This window comes from Thermobia domestica, chromosome 5 (genome assembly GCF_964235325.1).
Source record: "Thermobia domestica chromosome 5, izTheDome1.hap1.1, whole genome shotgun sequence".
In the NCBI taxonomy this organism is placed as follows: Eukaryota; Metazoa; Arthropoda; class Insecta; order Zygentoma; family Lepismatidae; genus Thermobia; species Thermobia domestica.
Genome location: NC_137458.1, coordinates 245,645,600 through 245,668,672, shown reverse-complemented (window position 1 = coordinate 245,668,672; position 23,073 = coordinate 245,645,600). Strand labels below are relative to the sequence as shown.

Genomic DNA, 23,073 nt, shown 5'->3' with positions numbered 1-23,073 from the left:
AATCGCTACCGGGGAAAGGATAGGTTACCTCTGATTTTTCGCGACTAGATTTTGTCATTTCTTTTTGAATATTTGCTATCTCGTTTTGAATTTTCGAAATTTTCTGGTCAGTTACTTCCAGTTTGGTTTCCAATGATAAGTCTGACAAGGTTGACTTTAAACTATCAATTTCGGCCTGCTGTGTTTCTAATTTATTGTTGATTTTATGCAATTTGGTATCCATTTGTTCAATTTCAGAATTTACATGATCTAATTTACCCTCAGTCTCCTGCTGAAATTGCTTTAGGGACTGTTGAGCCTCGCATCTGACCAAATCAATTTCAGTAGACGTTTGCTGCCTCAATGTGGTTATTGAGGAAGCAAAGTCCAAACATATGTTGTCGATTTTCTGGGTTAATACCTCGAATCGAGATTCGGTTTCTCGTTTCGAGGTGTCAAATTTTTCATTTATTTCACGTCTCATCTCCAGGCTATTATTATTTATTTCGCGTCTCATTTCCAGGCTATTATTATCTATTTTCTCATTTATTTCGCGTCTCATTTCCAGACTATTCTTATCTATTTTTTCATTTATTTCGCGTCTCATTTCCAGGCTATTTTTATCTATTTTCTCATTTATTTCGCGTCTCATTTCCCGGTTATTTTCATTCATTTCTTGTAGCATTTGTTGCAATGAAAGGAGGAGAGCGTCATTATTAGATGACACAGTCTTCCTTTGCTTTTCTTTGGGTTTATCACCAATTGGATCCCCATCTTTTTCATCATCATCGAGGTCAGATATCTCCACTGGAGATATTTGGCCTCGGTTCTTCGGGGTACTATACCCTCGCTCACCGTCCGAATCGGGATGTTCATTTTCTTTTTCAGAGGATAAACTCGGGTTCACGCGACTGGTGGAGCTTCCCCTCACATTCTTTGCAGTATTTAACTATTTCACCAGCCCGGACCTTTTCTGCATTTTCAGCAGTATAATCTAAATTAATACAACTGAAATGGATCCATTTCAGCCCACATTCGTGACACCTCACTAGCCTACGAGAGACGCGAGCTCTTTTCTCACTACTTTCTAAAGTACATTGTGTACATGAGACTTCCGCGTTCTCGTGTGATACTACTTCCCTATTGGTTGCCATAGTTTCCATACAAAAAGACACAATATAAACACATGCAATTATATCCTTATAAACTAACAATACTTATTAATCAGGTACTATTCATAAATTAAGGGACTCCTATCTAATTCCCTCCTTGGGTCAACTTCCAGCATTTTCAAATTTTAGAAGTCACTTTAGCAAATTCCTTCATTTCCCCCTTTCTACAGAGAGAGACAAAGATAGCAGAACAGCCAATGTCTATAATTATTTAATCTCACTGTAACTTTTTAATTATGCACCTTTTGTGGCCAAGTCAATATGTGCTCGATCCTAAACAGTGTTTAATAAATAATTTCAGATTCGTTACCAGGGAAAACAATTGTTTCCATGGTAACTATCCTGTCACGGTCGCCAATATTGAAAGAAAACGATGTCCGTTGCCATAGAAACCGCCGTTTCCAGGGCAACAGATCCTGTCACGGTTGCCAATATTGAAAGAAAACAATGTAAACGAAGATAAGGCGCAATGTAGAGGAGTCGCTAAAATTAACTTTCTTTAACGAGGACGATTACAAAAGATCATCTACTAATTGAAATCCAGATTATTTTCCAATACAGTAAATTTCAATAAACTTTCTTGTTATCGTTAATTACTCCCTATCGGACTCCCGAAGAAAACTCATCGAAACAACTTATTGACCGTGCAAATAGCGACTACTCTGTCATGACTCCGTTTTCTTTCATTTAGAAATAGGAAAGAAAGAGAAGAAAGTAGAAGGGTAAAAGAAGGAGGTAGGTAAAGAAGAAAGAAAAGAAATAGAGTATTTTAATAAGAAACAGATTACTGGATAATTCCGGAAATATAGTAAAAGGTCGGGAAAGTCGTTGAAAGATGAATCATTCTAAATGTTATTAACAACTAATCAATTTTGGAATGCTTCGGAATAGACACATGTTCCCTCATATCACCCAGACCTAGCTCCAGGCACCACGATCATGGGGTTGCCCAGACCTAGACCTGGAAATGAGAAAAGTGAAATCATTCTTTGTACTGTTATTCCAACCGGTGATTGATAACCATCCAGCATCTGAACTCTGTTCTCTAGGATCGACCACACATATGAATTAGCCAAGAGGAAAAAAAAAACAAACTTATTAACTCAATATAAATTTATGTATCGTATCAATAAAAGTCTCAACTTCCTGGAAGAAAGATGTCGTATTTAGGCTTATCCTGCTAATTTTGCTTCACTCCTCGAGCCGATTTAAACCGTTAGTGACGGTCCTTCATGACCTAGGTTATTTACCTTAACACATATATTAAAACATGACACACATATTATAGATGTTAATACAACAAATGATATCACACAAATTACTTAAATTAAATCTATCATGCATTCACACGCTCACTCACTCAGGACAGTGTATATATGATTAAAGGAAACCAACTAACTACAAAGATACAAATAATTTATTACATCCATAGTGAAAAGAAAAGAGAAAACAAATAATTATAAAGAAAATCTTAAAAGCACAAGTTCTTGGTTATATATTAATAGAATACATAGAGTTATATTTTAGTAAATTTTTATATATTCAATCATATTGACAAAAGAAAAGAAAAAAATAATTACATGTATCATATCTTAGGCATGCTAAAGCAAATTATGATTTGCGACATACGCAAATAAGACACTTATTTCACTTTAAAAAAAAATTTGGACAAAGAGGAAAGAAAAAAAAAGAAGAAAAAAAAACCTTTTGGTGTATTAGAACTTATATGAGTCTCTACCTCACATCGGGTAATAAAATATTAATGATTTTGAGCGTTCAAATCACAGATCACGCACTACTCATAGTGTCCAAAACATTTCGCTCCATTTAACTTAGTTTGTGTTTATATATATCTCTATATGTATATATATATATCTATTGGTTTACAAAACCATTCGTCGTCTATACTTGGTTTATAACTTTTAACAGTTTATATCTGCAATCGCACACTGCGACGCTTTATACCCATCCAGGGATTTCGAAAAATCACTATCGCTAGAGGATGTTTCTCCTCTTAGACGGTTAATTTCCAAACTTATTAATTGAATAGTTTTAAGTTATTTATGCAACACTGGGACATGTCATGAGGCCTTTCCTTAGGATCACTTTCGTATATATTTGTATATAATTCGGATTCTTAAAACGATCTCCCGCAGATGTACGGAGTATAAAGGTTCAAATTGAGGATAAAAAAAAAAACTGGTCAAGTCACAGGATACATATGCAGGTGAGAAGGATTCAAGGTACACTTTCCACAATGGTTTTTGGTTGGTAGTTCAGGGATAATATTCGTTATGATGTAGGTTACGTTTAGACCTGCCGTTACTTTCCAATACATGCCATTACAGAATTACATAAGGTATCATTTAAATTTATTCAAAAGAAAAGGAAAATTACTTAAGTGCACGGCGGTATTCATGACAAAATCTACATTCTCAAATTCGTCGGAAAACTCACTGGCAAACTATAGCAACCAATACACGTTTAGGGGGGACAGACACGAGTGCTCTTACATATATTCATATAATACTTTTAATATCATACTTTTACTATAAAATCATATTCACATATTAAGTACATATACATTTCGACGTATTCATTTCTCTCTCTCTCTCTATATATATATATTTATATTCAATAAATGCGCACACATTTAAATTAATCACCCCAATAATAAAATTTTTTACAAGGTTGCAAACATTGTCCCAAAACAAATGACTTCCGACATTACATATGAAAAAGAAAATCGCTTTTCTACCTGATACCGCGCATCTATAAATTTTTCCACTTTTATATATTCAATTCGTGCTTAAATAATGAAAAAAAACTTTGTGAGGCAGGCACGTAACACAGAGCATTTCTAAAGATATAACTAGATAAACCAAAGTACAATTTCTGGGCCCAGGTTAACTACAAAGTAATCGAAAACCAAAACAGAAAGGAAAGTGACCAATGGATCAAAAAAAACTTAAGAGGAACGACGGTGAAAGAACGTAATCGAAGTGTCGTCAAATACTAAGTCTTTGTTCATTTCGGCGATAGGTCAAAATGTGATGGAGGACCCAATCACTATCTACTTTATCCATGAATCGTGTCTTGCAACGTCTCAGCTGGTAATTTCAGATCAGAGTTGTACGTTAAATAAATCGTAAGTGACAAGTTCAAAATTGGGGGGGGGGAAGGTTGAAAATTTTAAAAAAAATCTTGAAGTAATGAAGACAGAGAGAGGGATAGAGAAGAAGGAAGACGAAGAATAGGGGCGCCAAAGACTTAAGTGAGAAATAACTAACGCTACAAAGATAGAAGTCGAATTTCGCTCTCAACAAAATCCATAGCCAAAATATTCTTAACATGCCAAAAAGGGTGGTCTACTCAAATACGTAGACTCAAGGGGCGCCCTGCTGCCAAGGATGCAAGTTCTGTGTCCATCAGATCCCAATCCCACAAGAGTTTGCTTGTAAGATTGAAATCCGATCCCCGTATCCGGCCCAGACCAGCAGGATAAAAGGAGAGGGGGAAAGGGACCAGGTAACTGCGTCCCCAATTTTGAAATCTCTAAGTAAAAAAAAAATATTCGACCCCTTAGAAAAACTAAGAAGGTTCGAGGACAGTAATGAAACTAGAATAGAAGTATTATCTAAGATATCCCTAACTAATGATTTGCCGAAATAAAAAAAAATTAAATAAACTGAATTTTGGATCGGTGATTTCTATTGCCAAACCTCACCGATAGCTACCCTGCGCAGACACGCCACAGTCTGGGATGTCGTTAATTTCCCTCGTCTAATTAAACTAAGAAAAGAAATGAAAATACTTAAAGGGACTAGGGGTCGACATCCGGGTACGCGAAAATAAATTTCAATAACTAATTGTTTTGATTCTGTAACCCTATCAGAGCCGTCGCCTCCATGAACATTGTAAGCTAGCCTGAGTAGGTAACGTGAAGGAAAAAAAAATCTCACGGAGCAGGATATTCTATTTTAAAACCCGACCAGAAAATATAATTCACTACAGCCCTGTTGTATAACTGCTACTGTCTTTTCATAATTTATTATTCAATATGTCTAGTCAGCGATTATATGATGCTACCTATTCTATCAGATGGTATTACTATGGTTGATTATTACTATAACACATTAAACTACAAAGTATTACCATAGTCCGACTATATATTGCCCTCCGGTCCGCGTGATATCATGGTGCAAGGGTCAGAACTTGAGATGTTTGTAGTTACACGTATCTATTCAATATCTATATATCAACACGCGGCGAAGTATTCACTGGGCTACTATATATATTTAACTATATGGGCGTTCTATCTTCTATATTCATTTACTACAATATTCATACACTTTATATTCATATTCACATTAATATTCATTTGCCACGACGCTATATTCTACAAACACCCTGTTTCCTCTATCTACGCCCAGCCTATTTACACATTTCATCATAATACTTTAAAATCTATAGTCACTACAAACATTTCCCATTCCGATCACCGCACGACAACCTCACTCGAACTCAAGACTCTTAAACACACACACAATACTATGTAATACCTGGTAGCTTTATTAAGAACGAAAAAAAAACAATCCTACGTATGTTCACTGAAAATAGAATTATCCGCGATAATATTTAATGTTTATAAAATTCTGCAGTAACAATGAACTTCTGCAGCCACGAAGAAAAATGAACATCTAATATAATTCCAAAGCGAAGAACTAGCATCATATCGCCCGACTTCTGTTAAAAACTTACGTATTGTTTATTTACTTAAATATCTCGATTTCTAGACTATGCAGAATGTTGAAACTTTCAGAATATATTAATTTTGCGTCACTTGACCTAACTGTACATTCATATGGGCTGTGAATTATACCTTCTAGGTTTTATTTCGGAAAGAAAGGTCAATTTCATGAAATCTAAATCACTAAGCATCTCGACAGAAGAATGGCGGTTAGTACTGACTTTTGACACTAGGGCTAGCGACGATATAATCAACCCTTGAACAACTGAATGTGACCTTGTACACGGAATTATTATACTACATTAAGTTCACTATTAAATATTGTGTATGAGTTCACTTAATGACGGAATAATAAAGAATTTATCGCATAGTAAATACTACACTGTCCATATTTAATTATCTCACACACTCTTTCATCACTTAACTACCACAATTACTACTACTAGAACATGTTTCTACATTACGAACACATACATGCCACATTCATACTACACACTACATTAATACATGTTATACTAATAAATATACACAGGAAACATTCATATTTTACCATTTTAAATCGGCTCTATGAAAGGAAAGGGGAAGAAAGGAAACAGGGCCAACTGGCCCTGTATTCACTAAATCACATTCTTGAGTATTTAATTAATGCCCTGAGGGGACATATCGGAGTATTAGCTAACAATAGGACCCCTGCCCTGAAGGGGCAGGAACCCGGAACAAACTACATGTTCAACTCATCCCGCTGGAAGCCGTACTCCCAATTTGGGAGTCAGATAGGAGCCCTTACTGATAATTCACACGTGCATTGTGATTACTATTCTAACTACCACAAAATTAAATACCGCCATGTATGTAAAAAAGAAATCACTCACTACCTACATAAACAGATTACTGAACGGACAGGTCTGACCGAACCTACTCTGATTCAGGAGGGGCAAGAGGGAAATTTAACTATTCGATTCACTGAACTGCAAACTGGGTTTGGGAAAGGAGATTAAATGCACACACTATCCTGAATTCTGTCCATCACGAACTATATCTGCACAACATGGCGTCACCGAGTTATGCTTCCTATCTTTACTTTTTTGTCCAGTTTTGACTAGGAAATTTAACAGTTTATGGCTCCTCAGACTTCCAGTGATTTTTTAGACGTTAATAACATCACAATATTACCTTTATTTGTAGTTTCTCTCACTCCGTTCGACTTTTAAGTTAGACGAACAAAAACCAGTGTCTTCAGTAGCACTTTCCGGCGTGGAATGGAATAATTGCGCCCTAATATCATAGCGTGGGTTTATCAGCCAATCAAAACTAAGCATTTTGGCGGTGGGGCTTTGAAACGAATAAAATTTGGTAAAATCTGGATTAAACTAGATTTTAGAAGGACCTAGGTATCTAAAAGAGAGGTGAAGGGTGGTCCTGAAAATTCTGTCGAATTTTAGATTGGTTATTTGATCTGGAAAGTTCCGTCCAATAGTGGATCTATATTTTCGGATAGCACTGACACCGTAAGAATTGTAATAATCCATTTACATATCCATATACAAGACTTATAACTAATTTAAAATATAAATAAAGATATTGATTCCCAAAACTATAATTCCCAATGAATTTTTTTACAGTTTTTCCATGTTAATTTGAAATAGAATAATGAACAATATAACGAATTATATGAACAGCCAGAAATTTTTTTGTTAAACGTCAGGTACAGTCGGTGCAAAAAATTTCGGGCACCCTCCTATTAAGAACATAATATCATTAGACTGTAATGGCATATTACAATCTTGTCCAAGAATTTTAGGAATGATCCAAAAAATGCATCAAAAGATTGCGATCTTGGCCAATAGTGAGTTTTTGGATCAGGGGCCACAAAGTTTTTGAACGGCCCCTAAATGGAGTTTTCGCTTTTTACAGAATAAGCACATCATACTGAGTTAAGTGATAGTTTGGGCTTGATACGCTATATTTAGTTCTTCAGATATAAGACATACAAAATATTTTTGATTAAAATATATTGGAGTTTTTCAATCAGGGTCTACAAAATTTTTGGACGACCCTTAAACTGAGTTTTCGTATCAATGAAAGAATAGTTGATGTAAATGAAGATGTGTTTGAGGTAAAACACAAAACACATATTGTGACCTACTTGTGACATTGTAAAACCCAACACACAGTGATTGTTCACTGGTTGTGGAGTTTTATTTCAATGAAGTATATTTGCTTTACCGGATGTTCCAGTGGGTAAAAGCTGAGGGCGAACTCTGAAACATTTCTTTTCTGTTAACAAGATAAATTGGAGTGCCTCTATGGACAGAGAGTCCTATTAAAAGCAACATTGAGCTTCTTTTTGTTGGCGATGGGTTACTTAAAGTATTTGTAGGTAAAGTAGCTACCTCCGAAAGATGTGGTGCTGATACAGGAAGGACGTTTTCTTTACCATAGAACTTAAACCAATCGCTACTTTCTTGTCAGAGTGGAGTGAATTACTCAGAAATACTAATAGAGGCAATGATTCATGGTAAGTAGTAACCATTGAACTGGTGATAATTGCAATCGGTAAATTAGTGACAAAGACATCTTGCTTAACAGTCAGGTAAGTTGTCATTTGGTGCCTTGGAAAGAGAACTATTGGAAGTCGTAATCTCATATGAGGGATGCTCTTGTAATGTTGAAGAATGTTTTTCAATCAGCATAGAAAACTTGGGATAAAAAGTGAATGTGAGATAGAAGAACCACTTATTCAAAGTACTCGCGGTTAGAGAGGATATGGGTGGAGAACATTTGACAATGAGATTGTGCTGCATGAAGATCGCAGTGATTCGTACAATTGATCAAAAAATAGATTGGGAAATAACAAATAACGCTGGTTTTAACTTGACATATGTAAGTTAAAAACAAACGTGACCCGTGTATTAATGAGTGCAGGTAGCTTAAAATATGCTGAAATTTTCGATTTAGTCGTTTCTGAGTCAAACATAGCCAAACAAATATCTACATACATATACATACATATAACATTAGAGTTTTATTAAATGAGATCAGTTTAAAGAGATCTGTCTAAATCGTAAGTGTGTTCAAACTTCCGGATCAAGGGTGGCAAATGAAACTCTTATTGCTAACTCAGTTAAAATACATTAGAACTGACACAGATCTCTTGTCTTTAATGTTAAGGTATGAGCACTTCTCAGTCCCTCCCCAGTAAATCAAAACTTTTCTAACCTGAACATAGAAAGTTACAAAGATTAACACTGAAAATTAATTCTGTTTGACTTACTTCTATTCTGTGCGAAGTAATAGTTTATAAAATAACGGCCGAGAAATAAAATAGCTTTTGATCCAAAGTCTTTCATTTAAAAATCAAATTAATCGTATGTTCATACATGATATCACTCACATACAAGTAAATTTTCACCTAAATAAAGAGATAATAAAATTTAGACATAAATAAAGAATAATTTACGATGGACTTACAGAGTTTCTAACTTTTCTAGTCGCTTAAATATTCTGTCAGAAAAGTACTCGAACTTGTTCTTATGCAATCGTCTGAAAAGAAACAAGAAATATACAATTATTTTTTTTTTACAATTGTATATTACAATTATACAATTATGCATTATTTGGTATATGCATTAGAAAGCTCACTGTGTGGAATCATTTGGAAACTAATTGTGTGAATTATGTTTTAAATTATTCTCTAATTCTGTTTAACGAACTTAGGGCAATATAACTATCTGTGTTTAGGTTATAATCTTAACAGTCTTTTATTATACGTTCAAAAATTCTCGCAGGACACATCAAAATTCACACCCACTCGGAATAGCTAAAGCTTCTGTTCCTGAGAACAGTGTATCTCGATCGATGAAAAATACGATATGATCAAGACATAGTTGACAGGCTAAGGCTAAATGCTAAAAACTAAATTATTTTTAAAAGTAATGTTGAGTGCCAATTAGATAGAAGATAGAAACGCTTTTTTTTTTTTTTTTTTTGCATTTTCTCTCTGAATAGTGAGTTAATCATTGGGTTACATTGTTAAAAGTATGTATGAAATCATTTCCTCTAATTAAAATAAAAAAGAAACTAATTTATAAAGACATTTGAAAAGTGTCAGTGACTATTATTCCTTTTATTTGCGTTTGAAAATAAAGTAGAAATCGTTTTACAAAAAAAAAAAAAAAAAAAGTAAGATCAGGTAATCCTAGGCGCAGCTGCTCTTTACTTGCGTGGTTGGTTATAACATTTAAAAAAAAAAGTGTTAAAAATAGTGCTGTGGCTCTTCAGCTGAAGACAATATCCATGCATTTTTCAGGAACACATACGTAAAGATATAAATGAACTCAAAAAGCGGTTTACGTTTATTATCGCATGAGTGCAACAACTACAGTATGTGAAAAGACATTCGAAATTTGGCAGGAAACTTATTTCTTAAAATGGAAAAGCAACTTTTATCTTCATCGTTAGTATAGTATAATCTAGTATTGTCAGAATTGTTTTCATCACTTGAGAATCTCCAATACACTTTTATAACGTTTACGGTTTTCTCTACTTAGCAGCGTAGGACTCGATTCTTCTCTTGTCAGCAACTGACGGATGAGTGGGAAGAAAGAAGAGAATGAATATTCGACGAAACACAGACACGCTTCGCAAAACGAAACTAATATGAGTCTGGCGCTAGTGCATACAATAGAATTTGAGTTATTTTTACGAAAAGAGAGGAAGGTTGTGTAAAATTCTATGAAATGAAATAGAACCAAACGATACCTGTAGGTTTACTTCCAACGGTTATGCACTTTAGGCTAAAAGGAAGGGATCGGGGTAGGATTAAAGGAGGGGCTATAGCCGCGGGCCTCCACTCTGATCAAAATCTCAACTAGCTATTCAAAAAGAATCATGAAGATACAATCATTATCATCATCATCAAAAATATGAAACATATTCTCTTAACTATCCTGTACTTTCAAAGTAATGTATTAGGTGAAGTCAGCAGCGGCCATATATTTTTCCTAGCCCCGGGACTCTAGATGGGTGGTATCCGGCACTGGAAGAAATGTATAATGAAAGTCAATGATAAGGGAAACAATGGTGGAATGATAATGTTGGAAAAGGAAAAAACCTCGAGAAAACCCATGTTTAAAATGCTCTGTTTTTAATCCTTCTACAAAGAGTTAGGTTTGATACTGTACATTGGTCTGATATTTTATTGTAGGCGTAATTGCAGAAAGTGCTCATGCTTTTGCTTCTAATTCCATAAATGAAGTGAAATATATTTGATATATACTTCATGCCTTACAGTATAGGCCAGAGGTAGGGAACATTTTTGCTTTTAAAATCTGCATTCACAATGCTAATTTTCAAAGAAGCCAGCACTTGATAGTATTGAATAAACCGAATTTTTGTAGTTATTTTACAGTTATTAGCTACATTAATAATTATTATGTATAAAATTAAATTATATAATACTATACTATTTAATATATGTAACTTCAGAATTATATTTAATACTTCTTATATAATTTAGTATTTTTCACAACAGGACCAGAAGACCGCAGGTTCGCCATCAATGGTATACGCTTATTTCACTTAACAAGTATTTAAATATGATCGATGTAAAAGCAGGGATACCGACTCCGGTGCTCGAGTTGGGGGGTGCTCAACACATACACAAGGAAGATAGAAGAAAAAGAAAAAGTTGAAACAAGAATAAACGAAAAAAAAGATAAACAGGCCAAATACTAATATTTCATAGAAGTTCTTAAATGATAGCAAAGCCAAATATACTTACTGTTAATACAAACCATGATGGACAGACTTTACTAGGATGAAAACACGTAAAATTCCGGAATTGTGATACTGAGGATTTTTTGAGTGACAACTTAAACCAGCATTTTCCGTGCTCAGCGAAAATTTTTCACATTTCTTATATTACAAATAGCGAGTGTTTAGAATAGTGTGACGAGAATTTAGATCGAGGGTTAGAACCATTTTTTAGAATTCTATAACCTCCTTGTTATGTTGCTATACTTCCATTCAAGAATACACATTTTCTAATATGGACATCATCTTCATTCTAATAGATATTCTGCCATTATTAGCAGGTCATTTGCCGTAGCTAAGAAGTTTCCATGCTCCATAGTCTTCCGCTCACCGTTCGTCTTCACGTACGAATTTTCTGGTTTGATATCGTCCATTACTTGTAGTCTCCTTCGCCCCCTCCCTCTCTTTCATGCCACCACACTCTCTAGCACGTCTCTCATGATAGAGTTCCTTCTTACCCAATGTCCCAGCCAGTTTTTCTTCCTCTTTTCAATTATATCTAAAACTATTCCTTTCTTCTCTACCATTTCTAACATCTTCTATTTCGTTTTCCGCTCAGCCCAGCTAATTCTCTTCATCTTTCTCTACATCCACATTCCGAAAACTTCCAGTCGTTTTCCCCATCACTTTTGTGCAATAGCAATGCTTCTGGCTCGTATGGTACAATAGTGCACACGAAACATTTTTTCTTAATTCTTTATTCAAGATCTTCCAAAAATAGTCTTTTCTTCCTCTTAAAGGCCTCTACCACTATTCCTATCCTTGCTTTTATTTCACGTTCACACTTCATATCATCACTAATAATACTACCCAGTTATCGAAAACTAATCGCCTGTTTTATATTCTCCCCTGCTACTTCTATATTTGACACCGACTGCTTCTTCTAATCACCATGACCTTCGTTTTTCTAACATTTAGTTTCATTCCATATTCTTCACAACCCTCCTCAAGATTTTTAAACATCTTATTGTTATTTTTTTTCCAGATCTCGCAATAAGCGCCATATCATTTGCAAACCGTATATAGCTAATCATTTTACCTCCTACCGAAATACCGAAATTTCTAGTGTAACAACGATGGACAAAATAGAAGAAAAGTTCTATTTTCATACAAAATAGAATTTGCATTTTCATTAGGGTCTATTTTCAAAACTTTTAGGGGTAAGACACCAGGACGCCCCCGCCAAGTCCTAGCAGTATTCCATAATCAGATATCCCATGGTCGTCAATTATGAGAGTATCCTCACTGATTTTGAAAAACCGATGTCCTTCTGCAGCAGTTTTTCTCCCTATGAAAATAGCTTTTAAACTATAGTTGAGCAATATTACATTCATTATATTTGAAAATGAATAATGACTAAATAATATTACACGCAGTAATAATAGTGAATATAAACTTAAATAAATACATATATAACAAGATATTTTCTTATTCGTATTTCACTACTGATGACTATATATGAGCACTGTATAGATAAGATTACGAAATATTTGCGGAATAAATGGAGGTGAATGGAAAATGTATGTGAGTTTCGAGTTAGAACCTACAAAGTCATTTTTTTCAGTAGATAGTCCAGAATATTGCATTTTCTTGTAATTCTACATAATCAGTTTGAGCGATAAGTCCCTTTAATGTTATTACGGATCATTCTCAACATGACATCTTTCTATTAATCTTAAAATAGCGAATATGAAATTTAGACGGACGGAAGGAGGACATTGGACTTTTATCAAGTATTGTATGACATAATTTAAATGGACAAGGAAAAGGAGGAGGCACATCCTTTCTCTTCCTGTTGGTCAAGAATGAAATGTGATCACCTTGACAACTCCCATTTATTTTCTGATAGAATGTGGGAGATAGTGGAACAGAAAATGAAATATTTGAAAGGAATGTTGAGGAAGAATATTTCTATTTCCTTGTTCGTAATATTAGATCTTGGAAATAATAGAAGACCGCTACACAGACAATGTGGAAAGACCTGAGACTATCAGTGATTATTTTACGCTTGTCATCTCTGGTTTTTCATTGTATTAGAGAGAGACCACACACTAAAACACAGGACAGGAAAAGGTATGTGAAAGAGAAAAATCCAAACGGCAGATAGTAAATGAAGAAATATGGAACTTTTGGTATTTAGTCTGGTTTCATTCTAGTTATATTAATATCTAAGGGCTTTAAATTTAATTCTATATTCATAAGTAGTGCGTGCGTTACTGTTGGGATTGTGTGTGTGTGTGTGTGTGTGTGAGTATGTGGAGGGATAAAACTAGAATTGAAAAAGTAGGGGTACGCACGACATCTCGCCGTCTCCTGTGCCTATCTTTGTCCATTGTAATTTTTGTAGAAAGTTGGGGAACGCCACAACCATTTCCTGGAAGTGGGAGAACGCCACAAATATTTTCTGGAAGTGGGAAACGGCATCTCCCTCGGTCCCCTCACTTTTACCATGTGTGTGTGTGTTTGTGTGTGTGTGTGTGTGTGTGTCAATGTGAGAAATATTGTGTCTCCGTTCGGAAAAGTCAAACAATTTTACTAAATACTTTAACAGTGTTCTTTTTTTTTTTTTTTTTTTTTGCATATCAAGTAAATAAATAAATAAACAATGTTGTAGCTAAATAAAAACATTCAGTTATTGATTTGAACCTGCACCGTCACATACAACATTATTGCGTACCAGTGAGCGGAGCTCCAACCATAGTCATCTCGCGCATCTCCTGATAGTGAGTTCTGGCTTGTTTTCATCATTATGTTTGGAAATAAGTTTGGAGCTACAGATGCAAAAGATTTACTTCTTACCTAATTAACCATTTACAAGAAACAGAAACACTGAAACTTGCTTTTACAAAATAATGAAAAAAGTAACTAATTTGGGGAAAGAAATTTTTATCCAAATTTTAAGCTACTGGTACACCTGAGTAACATCACCGAACAAGTTAAAGTTTTTTTTACGCAAAATATAGACCCATCAAACAAATAATACCACTAAGAATAAGCGGATATCATAAAAGTAGATATTTTATTTTATTTTTTACAAGAAAATGTATTTTTTTTAAAAAAACAAATTGTTAGGATTTTACTCTGTTACTGAATCGTGAAGAAATAGCTCAATCGATCTGCGATCTTTGACACGTTATATGGAGACCATATCGCAAAAAATATCGATGCACTATAATAAGTAGTTTCATAGCATGATAAAAAAGATCTTCAATGGCGGCTTTTGAGGGAAGTCACATTGGTAGAAAAAAATTCTACCGTTACAAGCAGAAGGAATAAAGGTTCACACAACTTGAGAAAGTTGTATACAAGAATTAATATACTACGAAGCTTTCTTTCCTCAGCTTGTAGCAATAAAGTTTTAATATTTACCGATGTGACTTTCCTCAAGTGTCTGCACTAAAGGATGACATTACTATAAAGCCACATTATCCAAAATCCGATTATAATTTCAAGTGAAGATCTGAGGAAAGAAGGATCCCAAGTGTAAGTTGATTCTTGTAACCTCGGGCTGTCATCCCGCCCTATTCTAATGCCTTCGTTGGTTAGAAACAATGGGCCATATGCAGAGTCCTTCTGACGTGTGATTAGTGCCATACTAAAGCGTTCGACTTACATATGCTTCCTGCAGAAGTCGGGCGTTTAGCATGACGCTAATCATTTGTCTAAACGACTCTGCATAAGGCGGAATATCTTTAAAACTAGTTCCAAAAATATGGGTATAAGATAAAAATATCTGGATTTCAAAAAAGTAAATATATTCTTTTATTTGCAGCAGTCAATGATGTTTCGATCGTAATTGTGAAATCGACAACCACAGGAAACCAGCAACTTTGCATATCAGATCAGGGATAAAAGTGAGGGGAACGTGGGTGGATGTCATTCCCCCACTTCCAACAGATTTCTATGGCGTCCCTCCACTTCCTAAAAATTATAATGGGCAAAGATAGGCACGGGGGACTGCTTGACGTCATCCGTCCCCATGATCCACTTTTAACCGTGAATCAGATGAGTCGATTCCAAGAAAGTTGATAGGCCGATAAGGAACAAAACTGTATTGGCCACCGCGAGTTATCGATTTATAATCTGTTGATATTTTTGGTTTTGTTTTCTTGACAGAGAACGTAATTAAAAGTCATTGTATATCAAGAAAACTATTGGCGTTGGACCGTCTTAAAATCAATGTATATAGATATTCTCAAATGAATTTGATTTGTGATGAAATTCAAGATGTACTTAAATTTATTGAATTTATTATTATCATGTTTTCGGACACCTCTGATAACTTGACTCTACATATACGTCTCACAGCAACATATATACTGTTTTTTTCACAATATTTATGGTTAATCTTGTCCCTACATAATAACAGCTAGAAATCATTACAGTGCACATTCAGATAATTCTTAGTTACGGACCTATTTTGTTAGTGACTAATAAGAATTTGTGCATGATTTGCAAATGTACGCAGAAAATTGATTCAAGTAAATCAGCAAGCATTTGATTCATAGAAAAGAACGAGTTGCACAACTAGAAAATATTAGCATTTGTTGGTCGTGGTATCTGACGAACACAGCTTGAGTTAAGGTTTAAATATTACTTCAAGAACTAGACAGACTGAGATTACCAACGAAAGCCAGAACAACACAACGAAAAATGAAAGCCAATCAGAAACCATATGAGAATTCACTGACGAAAACAATACAATGAGTAACTGCTTTTCTAAAGAACATAAATAAATCGATAAATAAACCTTAGTGTTCAAAACTTCCTTTTATCCATACCTCGATGTAGAAATCTGATCCTATTTGCATGCCTTATTCTGTTGTTGCTCTGACCTCTTTTTCTTTTGGAGTTGATGTACTTACCAACCATCCTTATTTTGTTTCTTCTCCTACTCCAAAATACAGGTTTATATTCAAAAATCGTAATCGAGTTCCTTTAAATTTCCAGCGTAGATTTCAGAGCGAATTTTGAAATTTACCGCTTTGGCGCACCACTGTTTTCTGAAAGTGCTACTTATGTTTTGATGGAGCTGTAGTCGATAATCAGGTATGTCTTGCTTTCACCTGCTAAAAAGTATTTCTGCTATCGCTTTCTCATTTGAATATCAACTTGTATCACCATACATGTTTTCATTGGACAAAATAGGTTACACAAGAGCTCCTTCGTGGCTAAGCGGTTAGCGTACGCGCCTCTGGCGTGGAAGACCCGGGTTCGATTCCCAATGGAAGCACGTGTGGCACGGATTCCAAGTTAATTAGTAGGTCCCTCCTCATATAGCCTCGCTTCTGAAAGGGACTTTAAGCTCAAAATCAACTCAATAGGTTATACATAGGCGTCAGTCTTAGTACTCAAGAAATAAATTAATGATTTTTCTTCCTCATATTTGCCATGATGCAGACCGAAACGCGATCTTCACACACCTTCACCAGGAATTCCTTTCTGTCCTATTCACGCAAAAAATCAAAATACTAAATTCAAGAGTGCGCTTATTCAGAAGACAATTCAAGGAGACAGTATCGTAGCCAGAAACTCATTATTATGGGCTTACAATAGTATACTCACTGACACACACATACACACACACACACATACACGCACAAGACGTGCTGCGGCCGTTCAACTTAAGGTTTTGACGGGCCCCGGTAGATGCATCCGGCCTGTAGTTCCTCTATTTTGCATAATTTGTCCTCGTACATGCTGTGCACCATCAAGGTGTATCCCTTTACCTTGATACTCAAGTTGCAATGTAATCCCTACTCTCTAAGAGCATGAGATGCGCCTACTGTGCAACACAGACCTAAGTCCTGTGTGCCTACCAGCAGTGATGAAAATTTTCCGATTCATAAAAACATACTCCACTTTTTCCTACATCGTTGTTTAGTTGTGATGTATGGTGGAAAATTTTATTCTATATTTTCCGGAAAATGTTCCGTTCTTAACAAATATCAGTGATTATGTAACAGTTCCTCAGTATTCATAAAATTGATTGAATTCATGTATAGAAATGTTAAAAAGTGAAAGATTGTTTAAAGAATCTGAAAATTTTCATGGCTCAGACAATTTTCAGTACTATGTAGGAACAAGTGAAACAATTTTTCATGAATCGAAAAATTGTCCTGTTACAGTGATGAAAATTTTCCGAAAAATTTTGAAACGGAAAATTTTCATATTCATAAAAACATACTCCACTTATTCCTGCTTCGTTGTTTAGCTGTGATATGAGGTGGAAAATTTTCTTCTATATTTTTCCGGAAAATTTTCCGTTCTTAACAAATATCAGTGATTAAGTAACAGTTCCTCAGTATTCATAAAATTGATTGAAATCATGTACAGAAATGTAAAAACTGAAAGATCGTTTAAAGAATCTGAAAATTTTCATCACTCAGACAATTTTCAGCACTATGTAGGTACAAGTGAAACAATTTTTCATGAATCAAAATATTTTCTGTCTAATACGGAAAAATTGAAGAACTTTTTATGAGTCGGAAAATTTTCATCATTTTGAAGCAAAAAGTAAAACAACTTTTTGTGAATCGGAAAGTTTTATTCCTCTGTAGAAGCAAGTGAAAGGAATTTTTATAGATTGGAAAATTTTCATTAGGATGTAGAAACAAGTGTAAAAAACTTTCCATAATCCGGACAATTTTGGATATTATGTATAGTGATGTTTGGTGGAAAATTTTCCACTACATTTAACTGCACATTCAGCTATAAAATTAAATTCCTGAAGAGGAAAGTTAGACAGCAACAAATTATCATTTTCCAATTAGTTTTCGAAAACCAGAAAATTTTCTAATATTTCAAGTTGGGAAGTACAAATATAGTGTTTCTCTCTCTCTCTCTCTTTCTATCTCTGTGTGTGTGTGTGTGTAAAATGCAGGGAACGTTCATCGAGTTCGTAGAGAACAAATATTCCATTCCAATATTTAAAATGTAACAAGAAATTGAAAAGAAACCTTTGTGAATTTATCAATTTCAGAAACAGAAAATTCCACTATTTCTTCACATGTAAGATTGCCTATGTAATGAAATAACTACATAAAAGTTCCTTGTGAGGATTATTTTTGTAACAGAAAATAAGAAAAAATGATTTTATTGTGTTTAGCACTTCGTAAATCATAATTTCAATATTGGAAGTTTGTATAATCAACATCTTAGAGCAGATATTTGTATTGTAAAACTACCGTTATTATGTATAAAAATGTATTAGAAATATTAACAATTCCATAGAACAAGTACACACACACACACACACACACACACACACACACACACACACACATATATATATATATATATATATATATATATATATATATATATATATATATATATATATATATATATATATATATAAGAAATGTTTTTTATTTTGTAAATTAAAATGAAATTACTTGTTGTTTTTAGAACGCAGCGCTAATAGTGCAGCTTTTCATGTTTCTTTTATTATTTTATTGGAAGAACAACTATACAAATCAGCTTCCTTATTACTATGTAGTTATATTTGACTTTCTCTTCTGAATGAATATATGAATAAATAAATGTTTATTTCCAGAAAATGGTCAGTATTTGCTTTCATGAGTTACCTAAACTTGAATTTTGGGAAGTCAAAAATTTACAGTAGGCACTTTATATTATATCTACTTATTTATAAAGGTTGCAATTTGTAAATCTATAAAAGTAGTAAAACTATGAGAAAACCGTCTTATGCGTATTAAACTGACGAAATCTAATATTATAAGATGAAAGGTGGATTCTGAGGGAACAACGTATTGAAGTTTTTGAAACATTCTTGAAATGAAGAATCGTTAGAATATTTCACTTCATGAAACTCTTAAAGACAATGTTTATTACCAATAAATTTTACGGCTAAACAACGATGTAGGAATAAGTGGAGTATGTTTTTATGAATCGGAAAATATTCATGACTTTTAATAAATTGTAATTTTAAATAATAGAATGGGATATTTGTACTCTACGAACTCGATGTATGTTCTCTGCACTTTGCATACACACACACACACACACACATATAAACAGACAGAGAAAGAGAGAGCGAGAGATAGAGAGAGAGAGACAGACAGACAGACAGAGAGAGAGGAGTTGAATTGTCTTGATTTTGAGTTTAACGTCCTTTTCAGCAGGGTGACTATATAAGACGGGACCAACTCATTAACGTGGAATCCGAACTACATGAGCTCCCACTGGGAATCAAAGCCAGGTCTTCTATGCCAAAGGCGCGTATGCTAACCGCTTAGCAACAAAGGAGCTCGCAGAGGAAGAGAGAGAGAGAAACACTGTGTAAATTTTACTTCCCAACTTGAAATATTAGAAAATTTTCCGGTTCCCGAAAGCTAATTGGAAAATTATAATTTGTTGCTGACTAACTTTCCTCTACAGAAATTCAATTTTGTAGCTCTATGTGCAGTTAAATATAGTGGAAAATTTTCCACCTAACATCACTATACATAATATCCAAAAATGTCCGGATTATGAAAAGTTTTTTTTTCACTTGTTTCTACATTGTGATGAAAATTTTCCGATTCATGAAAATTCCTTTCACTTGTTTCTACAGAGCAATAAAACTTTCCGATTAAAAAATTGTTTTACTTTTTGCTTCAAAATGATGAAAATTTTCCGACTCATGAAAAGTTCTTCAATCTTCCCATATAAGACAGAAAATATTTCGATTCATGAAAAATTGTTTCACTTGTTCCTACATAGTACTGAAAATTGTCTGAGCCATGAAAATTTTCAGATTCTTTAAACAATCTTCCACTTTTTAACATTTCTATACATGAATTCAACCAATTTTATGATTGCTGAGGAATTGTTACTTGATTACTGATATTTTTTTTAGAACGGAAAATTTTCCGAAAAAATATAGCGGAAAATTTTCCACCTCACATCACTACCTACCAGTTAATCTACTGGTCGAGGCGGCCCTGCTAGCGAGTCAGTTCTCCTATGCTCTGCAGGCATGTGCCAGCTTTTAAGGCAAGCTCATCTCTCGCCTTACTTACAGTTACTCAGATTCTTGAGATACGCTCACATGAGCTACCGAATCCCATGGTATGTCACGAGAATCAAACCCAATGTGAGAGCCCCAGTTATGCCAGAAGGTTCTTGTTCAAACTCATCCCTGCGTACCTCTATCATTAACTGGCTACCTCTACGTTCGCGTAAAGGTACCGCGCACAAGTCCAGACACTCCTGTAATCGTATCTCATCCTGGATCTTTTGGTATTTGTTAAGTCACCATTTGAGTTTGATGCAAGCTCCTTATTCTACTGAACTTCCTCCCTTCTACTGGGATCAGAAACCGTTAACCAAATACCTGGGGTGGAAATTTTTTCCCCGTCACCATTCAGTCCCCTTGCAGACAGTACGCTGACATTTCCGTCCCTGTAGGATCATCCAAGCAATTCAGAACTTCCTCTAATTACGGTAGAGGTACACAGTACATTACCAAAGCCAATGACTGATATAGACCATCTGCTAACAGAAATGTGAGTTGGTATTGATACGTCTTCTGGTAGGCTCACCCAAAGGAATACAGGACTACCTATCTTTAACGTATTTAGGTACCACGTACACGTTGTAGCTAAGCTACCTTCCGAAACCAATAGTACGTGTAGTCCACCACTGGGAGGGACCACCATACCTTCCCTTGGTAGGGCCGTTCAAACAATATGGATCTTCCTTTATTTACGGAAGAAGTACACCGTACATTTCCAGACCCAATGTCTGATGTAGACTGTCTCCCTTTAAAAACGATGGCAATTTGCGAACGATGGTTCCTCTGGCACGGTCGTGGATCCTGCATCCAATAAGATATTAGAAGAACCTGGGACGAAGGACTATCACTACCCATTTATTCCTGAGGTATGTGTGTGCGTTAGGATAGGAATAGCCCATCCCGGACCCAAGAACACGCAAGAAACTCTCTTTAAGGGCAGTACCTACATAATCCTCCCAGTAGGGAGTGGATCCGCCCCCATGGGCATACCGCTACTCCACTTTCATACTGATGGGGTACCATACAGTCTTATCTCTATAACTCAAGGGCATGAGTTAGTTGCCTATTTCAGAGAATAGCCGAACCCTCACCTTCGCCGGTAGGGCGGCAGTTCTCACTACCTACCTCGCTGAGGCCATGACAATGTTACACGTACTCTCCTGGATAAAACTGCATGAGTTAGTCGCCCATTTCAGGATATATTCGAAACCTCACCTCCGAAGGTAGGTTGTTGCCCTCATTTCCCTCTTCTCCTAAAATGAGAACAGTATGTTGCTGCGTAACGAGACTGTACCATGGTTCCATGTACTTTCCGAGATCCAATATTCCACTCCAGGTACGAACTTCCGCAATGCATGCAATTCAGACTTAGGCCACAGGAGTCCATCCTCTTTTCTCGGTATAAGTTTGGGACTGACCATGACGGGGTCACACACACACACACACACACACACACACACACATATATATATATATATATATATATATATATATATATATATATATATATATATATATATATATATATATATATATATATATACATATATATACAGTATATATATGTATAAGAATCAAAAGGTCTACAACATTTCATCATCCGCTATTTGTGACTACCTGCGGCTGTTAGGCCGGCCTATGTTATGGACCGGCTCGCAGTTTCTCAATGGTGGACTATTACCTGCACTTCATTTCATCATATACGTTACATACCACGCACAGGTCACATTTGTACGTTACATACCATGATCAGGTCACCTTCTGTACGCCTACCTAGCTAAACATATCAATCAATAAATAAATCCTGTTATCCATCTTCTAATGAAACTACAACTAAATGAATGCTCATGTTCCAAGAGAAAGCGTTACCTTCTGCGACTCGCCCATCTTCGGATGGGAATGAAATTGTACATAAAAAAGGTAAGTATAATCTACCTGCACACTTGCGTATACTTCAAGATCGTTCTCAATACTATCTGAAAGTGTACAAACGAATAAATGGTCCGTATTTTTCCGTTAACAGAAACAGTTCCAGAGAATGGCAAAACACTACGTCATAGCAAAAAAAAGTCTTATATGGCGCAATTCTTGTAATCATATCCAAAATGAGCGAAATTCGAAGAAATTTTGGAACTTGTTTACACGTCTAATATTTCAGAAACATGACCTCATAAGAAACGAACATGAACGTGTCATTCGGACTTCCGAATCAAACCTAGTCCATTTGATAAGCATAACAAAGATATGTTCATGCACAAAAAAAGGTGAATTGGACAACTGAGTAAACCACTGGGGTTCATAAATCTTGTTAGTATAAAGAAAATCGTAGACTCGCA

General features: G+C 35.1%; 1 protein-coding gene across 1 annotated transcript in view; it reads right to left on the bottom strand.

The window, feature by feature from the left end:
• LOC145685451 (uncharacterized) overlaps nt 1-23,073 on the bottom strand; it is a 115,699-nt gene that overhangs the window by 79,874 nt on the left and 12,752 nt on the right. Inside the window, exon 3 of the mRNA XM_081757849.1 lies at nt 9,373-9,444. Within this exon, the coding sequence (XP_081613975.1) occupies nt 9,373-9,444 (72 nt within the window). The remainder of the gene's footprint in view (nt 1-9,372; nt 9,445-23,073) is intronic.